The sequence below is a fragment of the Macadamia integrifolia genome, unplaced genomic scaffold (genome assembly GCF_013358625.1).
Source record: "Macadamia integrifolia cultivar HAES 741 unplaced genomic scaffold, SCU_Mint_v3 scaffold978, whole genome shotgun sequence".
Taxonomy (NCBI): Eukaryota; Viridiplantae; Streptophyta; class Magnoliopsida; order Proteales; family Proteaceae; genus Macadamia; species Macadamia integrifolia.
Genome location: NW_024870608.1, coordinates 51511 through 61488, shown reverse-complemented (window position 1 = coordinate 61488; position 9978 = coordinate 51511). Strand labels below are relative to the sequence as shown.

Here is a 9978-nt window from a genome sequence, read left to right as displayed (position 1 = left end):
ACAACAACAACCGTAGAGAAGGATGGATTTGATTTTGGAATGGAAAATTGCCTGACTATCTTGGTTTGGAACCATGGATGGCTTCCGTAGCTCTCTCATCTTCTATTTCTGCTCTTCTCTATTCCTTTAGTCTTCTTTCCCTTTCCCTCTTTCCCTCTTTCCCTCTTTCCCTCTTTCCCTCTTTCTTCTTTTTCTTCTTTTCTGGTTTGTTTCCCATCCCCTGTTTCTGGCGATACCACCAGATCCAAAAGAAAGCTTTGCTAAACCTTATTCCCAATTGATTGACCCTGAGATTTGGACTGAAGGAAGCTTGGCCCTAGACGACTCAAACCCTTGAGCCCTTAGTCTGAAACCTTCCCTGTGGTGAGGAACAAGACCTGCAGCAGGTCTGAAACCCTAACTGCCGCCGGATTTATTTCAGCATCACCTTGGTCGAATAACACATGGGACTTTGGAGCTGTGTTCAGTTGACCTCAAGAGGCCTGAAGATTATGAAGCCTTACCCTAGATTTCAGATCGAAGGAAGCCCTGTTTGCTGAGATTTTCCCCTCGAACCAGGTCTGGTTTTGCGACCTGCTCTGCCTCTGATTTCTGTCCGGAGGTTGAAGACAACCTCGCTATCGTGAGTGACTCAATCCCTTTGTTATTCTTCTTTCCAATTTTATCCTTCTCTTCCTCTATAATTCGCTTTAAGCCCTATTTAAGTTCCCTTCCTAGTTTACCCCTGAACTATAAATCACAATACCTGTTATATCCTCTTTTCTTTACTTATCTATTTAACCTTAGGAACCCTAGTTTATTACCATATTGCCACCGCTGGTTGCTTTGCCTTACCATTAGAGGCTTGACTGAGTTCAACTATTCTTGTGGCCCCATAAGGGGGTGTTTGGTTCGGTAAATCAAATGGTGTATGTATTGGATATGAATGTCAATCTTTTGATAGACATTCTTCTGAGTTATGTTTCTTTCTGAAAAATTATTTGGTTGCCTTAAGGCTAGTACATGTTTCTCGCTGGTTGAGATATTGGCTTCCGTAGAGAACGTTTTTCCGCTTTTTCCGCTTTTTCCTTTTATACTGTGGTAAAAAGGTTTCTCAAATCTGAGTTTAAGTGTTTAGGTAAACTCAGATTTCGAACACATCCTTTGTAATATGGTCATTCATGGGAACTAGAATGCTCACTTATGAGAGTCATCCTAGTGGAACCAAACAACTCCAAAAATTAAGAATTATCATTCTAAAGAATGTCATCCCAAAGATTTACTGAACCAAACGCCCCCTAAGCGATCCAATTCTGATTTTGGAACCCGGAACCGCATCACAAATTATAGAGGAAACTTAGAACAGAAATTTCAGAACAGCCCAATTCTAGTTAAATGGCCTATTCTACCAGAATCTGAAAAAATTCTGACAACAGAATAGGTAGGTATGGGGAAGTTCGGTGCTATTAGGAGTGTAAGTTGCAGAACTAGAACCATAAGAATTGACAAATTCTTCAGAAACAGTAACAGAGTTTCAGAGAGCAGGAACTTATGTCCCAGTTTAAAGCTAAAACAGTGCACTAACCAGAGAGATAGGGAGAGAAAAAGAAAGCTGTATGATCTACAACAGGGGTATTGCATATTAGAAGAAGAATATGTAGGAGAAAATGAAAAGACGAAAGGATTGAATAAAATCCCTAAGGTCTAGTCTAGAAAAACCCGATTTTGGTTGGTTTAGGTGGTCAGTCACAGGAAGAATGACTGTTTAATCTACTAACTTCAACAGTATCTTTCTTCATAAATGATACCGCCTCCGGTTTAATATCCAAAACAAGAGATATGACATGAGAGAAACTGAGAAAGATATTCCCATGGTAGGAACAGGACATTTGTAGAATTCAGAACTAGAAGAAGGGAAGAAGAAGAAAGCAGTAGTTTAGAATCATAGGCTTCATCCATGTTTGCAGACTCAACAGCTAAAATGTGTGAAAATAACTGACAATTTCTGTTATCAAATCATGTCTATCTGATGGGGATTTGCAAATATATAATCTTTTAAGTTTCCTAATTTGACCCATAAAAAGACTCCTAATCACTGTCATAGACTGAATAAAGTATATAGACTCAAAACAGAACTCTAGTTGAATTATTAGATTACTGGAAAATATCATATAAGGATGTTAATTTAACAGATGAAGAAAGAATTGTTTTGCTCAAACAGATCCATGACACTTATATCCAGAGTGAAAAAGTCCTTACCAATTTTGGATATAATGTAGAAGAATAACTAGCTTTGATTTCAGACGTTTGATAGAGGATGATGAGCTACAGGATAACGACTTTACTGATAAAATCATATGAAGATGAAAATCTGAAAAAGAACTTATCTGATAGACAATCAGAGGAAGAAATTGATAAAGGTCAAATATGCAGCAATGATGCTTCCAGTCAAGAAGACATCAATTATGATAATTACGGACAGGATAATCGTAAAAAAGGAATTTAATTAAAGATGATGAGTCTAGACAGGATAGTCATCAAGAGGAAATTTTAGTGTAGGATGATAATTCATCACAAGAAAACAGAAGTTTAAAGATAAAAACAACTCTCTTTAAATAGGAAAGGCAGAGATACTGTTTTCACCAAGTTACAGTAAAAAACGTTATACATATATCATAGGAGAATTTAATTATTCAAGTTATAAGCCTATGATCGGTGTATGCTATAGATATAGGTGCTACAACTAGTGCGGGTAGGTGGAACGAAAAGTGGGTCTTAATGAAACACCCAATCTCAGAAAAAGGAATTGATGGTAATGATCCAATGGTTCAGTGCAAGGCTATGAAAATAGATATTTGGATGAATGCAAAAAAAATTCATTATTCCAAAAAAATTATGTTTTCCATCTATGTATGCATGGCGACTTTCTCCTTGGAAATAATTTTATTCATAATTTTGTACCTATGCATATTTATCAGAAGTCTATTGCACTAACTTTAGATCAAAATTTAGCAGAAATACTGTTGCTAGAACAGCATACGTACAAATATCATAAAGGGTTTGAGCCAACTAAGAGAGTTTCAAAAGTATCCTCTCTTAGTGCGACACATTGGCTTTACAAAAACTTAGAAGAAAACTTTAGTGAAGAGTGAAGATCCTTTGAAACTATGGTCTAGAAACCCTAGGTACTATAGTTTAAAGATGTCCAATCCCAATAAAATAATTAGGGTTGAACCTTTGTTTTACACAAAGCAAGATATAGCGGAATTTGATATTCGAATAAAAGAATTACTGGAAAAAGGTCTAATTGAAAAAACCTCAAATGTTATATTTTGTAAAAATTCTATTGTTCACATACCCTTTTAAGTGTTATCACCCCCTCCAAGGGTTTGGTTGGTCAGCCAACCAGGAAACATTTTGCCATAAAATAGAAAAACTATAAACTAAATAAAAAAATCCAAAAATATCAAAGACAAATTACCCTGTCAATTGGACACAAGGCTGCTGTTTAGAGCCTATAGGACTACATGCATGTATCTCTAAAATGACGAATCCAGAGATGTGGGTATTTCCTAGGAATCACATTGTTTATTCATAGGTGCTGAAATGTAATGTCTATGTACATGTCTCTTTTGATTTTTATACATACTATGCTCTCATTTAATAGCATATGAAGCTGTATAGCTGCTGCCGTATCTGTTATTTATTTAGTTTTTGTTTTAGCATGCTTTCATGATACTATATGGAGTATGGTTCTGCTTATTGATCCAAAGATTTTTTCTTTCTTTTTATGTAGCTTGAAGGTGAAGGCCATGATCTTGAGCCTGCTTTACCCATAAACATGCCATCAGTAATTCTTTTTGTGGATCGATCATCTGAATCATTGGATATCAGAAAAAAGAGTATCGGTGCTCTTAACATTTTTTGGGAGATAGCTTTACAGAACAAGCTTTTCCATCAGAGGGATGGACAACACACTGTTAAATTCGGGGGATACTCATTCCTACATTCTAAAGGACTGAGAAGTACATCAAATCAAGCTGGAAACCAAAGAGGAGAATTCTCTTCAGCAGCTCGAATGGTCAAGCTCAAGGACAAGATGGCTGTTGTGATAATCAACGAGGATGGAAAAGTTGCTGTAGATAATATAGCGGCAGAAAAGCAGTTCCAGTCTGTCAATGACATCTTAGGGCACCTGCTTCAGCAGAAGAAAGAAGCAAAATTAAGTTTGGTTGCAAAGGAGCTAGGCTTCCAGCTTCTATCTGATGATTTTGAGGTCAAACTAGCGGATCTATCACCATCACAGAAGGAAACTGCTCAATCTGTAGAAGGTCCATCAGAATTTCCAACGGAAGATACTCTTGAAAGTAGTATCATTCCGGAAAAATATAATTTACCGAATACTGCAAGTGGAACTGCTGTTCAGCATGTGGAACTAGCTGGTGTTACCTTTGGTAGACCTTCCCCATATAAAAAAGAAATGGGAGGTTATGCAGAGGAGGATGCTCAATCTATTTCTGTAGAACCAGATAAAGCTCCCATGACTGGTGAAAATTGTATTCCCGTGGTTATGAGCTCAGAGGAGGAAAGTTCTGTGCAGATTGGCCAACCTGTCGGGCAAAAGGTTGAACACCAACAATTCAGGGGTTGTTTTTTCGTTTCTGATGGTGGCTACCAATTGCTGAGAACCCTTTATGGAGGATCCAAAATTCCGTCAATGTTAATTCTTGATCCCATTTCACAAAGGCACTATGTCTTCCCAGAAGAAGTTTTCTCCTATTCTTCCTTGGCTAAGTTTCTTGATGGATTTTCTAATGGAAGTCTGAACCCATATCAGCGTTCGGAAACCATAATCAAAAGTCCTAGGGAGCCAATCTATCCTCCATTTGTAAATTTGGACTTCCATGAAGTGGACCCAATCCCTCGAGTCAATGCCCATACATTTTCTGAGTTGGTTCAAGGCTATAATCAGTTGAATTCACAAAATGTTGGACTTGGGCATGCGTGGATGAAGGATGTTCTGGTGCTTTTTAGCAATAGTTGGTGTGGATTTTGCCAGAGAGCGGAATTAGTTGTTCGTGAAGTATACCGGGCCCTCAATGGCTACATGAATCTGTTGCAGGGTGGATCTAGAAATGGAGAATCACAACATATTACTGGCATGTACTTCAACATCACATCAACTTCTGCTCTTAAAAGGATATAACATCAGCTCTTCAATCTTGCTTTGTTTGTTTGCTCGTAACTCATTAATCTAGTTTGTCCAAGTTAAGATACCGGCTATTTCCATTTATTTCATTATCTGCTTCTATTCTTCTAGCTGAAAGGATAATGATACGAGCTGATTTTTGTATTGGAAATTGCAGAGAACCCATCCAATAGATGGGAAGCCTTTTTTTTTGCAGGGGGGGGGGTGGGGGTGGAATTACATAAATCTGCTTGATAAGAAAATAAATTACAAAACAAGTAGGGTTGACTTTGTTTTACACATACTTTTCTTTTTCCCTACTTATTTTGTAGTTATTGTATTTAATATAGTAGATCTAGGAAATTGTCCCTTTTTTGGGGTGGTGGGGGGGATTGAAATTTAAATGTTACAATGTTCAAAAGGAAAACTACAAAGTAAGTAGGTTACAAGAAATATATTGAAGGTCTGAGGATTTATTATTGATTTTGTTGGATGGGGTAATGACTTGTGTCAAATATTTTTACATCAGCCCTCTTTATTTATAATAATGGTGAGGTCTAAGGGTTACAAAGACCATTAAACCACTTAGGGTCTATTTGGCAACTAACACTTTCCCTAAAACCCATTATTACAACACTCCCCCTCAAGATGGTGCATAGATATCACATATGTGCAACTTGCGTATAATAAGATGAAACATCTTACTACTAAGACCTTTAGTAAATACATCAACCAGTTGTTCGCTATTGGGAACAAAAAGCTCAATGATAAGACCCATATCTAGCTTCTCTTGGATGAAGTGTCGATTGATCTCCACATGCTTAGTTCGATCAAGCTGGACATGGTTGTGAGTAATGCTAATGGAAGATTTGCTATAGCAAAAGAGCTTTATAGGAAGAGTGGCAAGGACATCCAAATCTGTGAAAAGACCATGAAGCCATTGGAGCTCACAAATGCCATGTGCTATAGCACAAAACTCTGCTTCGACACTTGAGCGGGCAACCACAACTTGCTTCTTGCTCCATGTAACAAGGTTACCACCAACAAAGGTGCAATAACTAGTAGTAGACCTGCGGTCATCAGGGGAACCTACCCAATCAGCATCCATGAAGGCCTCCACCCGAAGGTGATCATGAGGAGAAAAAATGATACCACTTTTCAAGTACTTGAGAATACGCAACACAACTTTCATATGAGTTGAGTAGGGATCATGCATGTATTGACTAACCAAGCTGATAACAAATGCTATATCAGGGCATTTATGAGAAAGATAGATCAGGCGCCCCATAATCTTTGATATCTCCCCTTATCCAAAGGATCACCTTCTTTGCTATTCAGGTGACTGTTAGCTTCAATAGGAGTGTCTGCCAGCTTACACCCAACATACCTGTCTTAGAAAGAAGATCAAGCACATACTTCCGTTGAGATCAATGCCAAGGAAGTAACGAAGCTATCCTAGATCTTTGATCTTGAATTCCTTACTCAAATATCTCGAGGCGAGAGATTTCTTCCAGATCATCACCAGTAACAACATCTTCTACATAGACTATTAGGATAGCAATCTTCCCACCAGATCTCTTAATGAACAGAGAGTAATTGGCATTGCTTTGAGAGTAGCCTGTAGCAACCATAGCCTTATAGAAATGCCCGAACCAAGCACGAGTGGATTGGTTCAGCCCATATAATGCACGTTTCGACTTGCATACCTTCCCTTGGGTTTTGAAGCAAGTGAACCAAGGAGGAATGTCCATATACCCTTCCTCCTCAAGTTCCTTATGTAGAAAGACATTCTTCACATTTAGCTGTTAGAGATCCCAATCTAAGTTGGCGACACAAGCTATGATAACACGAAATGTGTTCATCTTAGCAACTGGAGCAAAAGTCTCCTGGTAGTCAATCCCATAAGTTTGAGTGAAGCCTTTGGCAACAAGTCTGGCTTTATACCGATCCACTGTACCATCAGCCTTTTTTGTTACTGTGAAGACCCACTTACACCCAATTGTCTTCTTTTGTGAGGGAAGACACACCAAATCCCATGTGTCATTCTTCTTTAGAGCCTACATCTCTTCAATCATAGCTTCCTGTCAGTGTGATTCTGCACTTGCTTCTTGTCAGGTATGAGGAATGGACACAGAGGAAAGAGAAGCCACAAAACTATAGTAGGAAGGAGAAAGTGAGTCATAAGAAGCAGTTTTAGCAATAGGATGTAAAGTAAAAAACCTAGTGCCTTTATGAATAGCAATAGGAAACTCAAGAGACAGATCAGCAGAAGGAGAAGGAGAATTATCTAGGTTCGAGGGGACAAGATCAGGCTCGAGAGGAGACAATTGGCATGGTAGGGTAGATGCTGGATGTGTAGTGGTCTGAGTCTCCTGTCTGCGACTATGAACACGTATCTTTGGCGAGAAGAAGTGGGAGTGTCACTCTCCCCTTGAAACGGGACACTGGCAAGGATAGCAAGTTCAAGAGGCGGCGGTAGCTCATCTTCCATAATGGAAGAGACATCTCTTGAAGAGGTGTTGCAATGTAGTCACAAACCAACTCCGAGTGGGAGGATGAAACATCGATAGCCTTTCTGTGTAGGAGTATACCCTAGAAAAATACACCAGTGACTACGAGGATCAAACTTTCCATAAGGATAATGATTGGGAGCATAAAAAACACTACTGAATACCTTAGGAGGAACAGGAAAAGCAGCGAAAGGAATGGACCTGAGAAGGCATTCGGTTGATAAGAAAGGCAGTAGTGACTATCACGTCACTCCAGTATTGAGGAGGAACATGCATCTCATACATAAGAGAGCATGCTCCGTCATAAAGGTGGCGACTGGCGAGTCTTCCGCTTAGCAACCCCATTTTAAGCCGGAGTATCCACACTATTCTGATGGATCATCCCATGATCGGAAAGGTAAGCCTGAAAGGACCCTTTGAAGTATTCACGACCATTGTCGCTTCGAAGGATCTTAATGGTAGCACCAAATTGAATATGAACTATGCGGTGAAACTATTGAAAGTAATGGAAGGTCTCGCCCTTGTTTCGCATCATATAAACCCAAGTGGTCCGAGAATGACGATCAATAAAAGAGATAAACCACCGATAACCATTGACAGACACAACGGGATGGACCCCAAATATCAGAATGTATCAATGAAAAGGGAGTGACTTTTATTTTCAGAAACAGAATAAGTGATCCAAGCATAGTTTTTAAGGCGGTAAGGCGACGGAGGCGTTTGAGGGTCCTTCGGAGCGCCTTAGAGATAAGGCGGGCATAAAGCGTCGCCTTATTGACTAAAGCGTTCCTGTGTAATTTTTTTATAAAACCAATCTATTTGGCTCAAATCCTAGTTGAATCCTATTACTTATATGTTAAATAAATATTAAAAGTTCATATCCATACCAATGTAAGATATTCATCAAGAAAACAAATCAATAAAGTGAATAAACTAAGTTCATCTTCATCAATCATCAATCATCAATCATCATACCATATTAACATATAATATAAATACATAATTATTAAACAAAATTATAAATATAAAGAAAAGAAGACATAAAAAATACAGGTATTTATTATACTTACCTCTATGATGCCAAAATGAGTGCCTAAGCCCTAAGGTCATCCACTATATTTCTACTCCTGTCAAAGAAGAATGAAGCTCACTGCTACCGGAGCAAACTCACTGCTGCCGGAGCAAAATGGTCGCCTAGATTAGTGGTTCTTCCTTGTTCCTTGATTCCTTCTCAAAGCCCTTTCTTAAAACCCTTGACAAAATCCAAACCCTGTTTGTGAATTGTGGTTTTGTATTGTTTGTTTTGTTTATTTTTGGTGGAGTAAAACTGATCCCATACATTTCAAGTGTTAACAAAATCATACACCTACCAATAAAAAATCTATATTTGGAATCTTCATCAAGTAATTTTAAAATGTGTTTTAAAAAAAAAAAAACCATAAGGCGCCACTTCACGTAAGGCGGAGCACTGCCTTACCATCTCTAGACCGCATCAGTGCCAAGGCGCTGCTAAGGCGTCGCCTTACCAGCGCCTTAAAAACTATGGTTTCCTACCGAAATCCAATCCCACCCCTGTAACTTTCAATCGAACTCTTCCCCTTCTTCTAGGTTTTGACAGCAGCCAAAAAATAAATAAAGAAGAAGAGACGAGAGACTGAAAGACAGAACTAGAAGGAAAAAAGAAGAAGAAGAAGAGAGAAGTTAAGAACAGAGACCAGAACACAAACATGGTTTCAGACCTGCTGGTAGAAGCTCCTCCTCCATCTCCAATCGCAGCAGCCCGGACTTCGTGGTTCGCTGGTCCTGAGTTTGACATATAAGAAAACTCCACCTTTGTTCTGGTGGTTTCCATCTCCAAGAAGGAGAGATACTCCTCCTTTGTCGGTAATTGAAGTTGTGAACCTCAAACCCTTTTGGTCGATTACATCATTTGTTTAGTTCTTATTTTTCCTATTTGCCCTCCCTTTTTATTTATTATTACCTGATGTTCCCAGGTTGACACTGAGAGGGGGGTGAATCAGTGGTTCCAAAAATTTCCTTATTTGCAACTCAACAAAAGCTTCCACTGCACAGTTCTAGATTGGCCGGGGCAATCCCGTAATTACCAATCATGCAAACAACGACACGTCCACCTCACACCACAATGTGGCTAGGTCTACCAGACAATGTCCCACCACTCTGCACAACACGCACTTCAAATATATGTAAAAAAATAAATGCGAGACAATAACACCAGATATACGTGGTTCAGCCAGAGTGCTTACTCCACGGAGGAATACTCATATAGGGTTTTGCATTTTC

At 38.9% G+C, this 9978-nt stretch overlaps 1 protein-coding gene across 1 annotated transcript in view; it reads left to right on the top strand.

Annotated features, from left to right (window-relative positions):
• Positions 1-5207, top strand: part of LOC122070703 — a 24706-nt gene extending 19499 nt beyond the window's left edge. The window contains exon 5 of the mRNA XM_042634914.1: positions 3776-5207. Coding sequence (XP_042490848.1) covers positions 3776-5185 — 1410 coding nt within the window. The 3' untranslated portion in view covers positions 5186-5207. The remainder of the gene's footprint in view (positions 1-3775) is intronic.
• The last annotated feature ends 4771 nt before the right edge of the window (positions 5208-9978 follow it).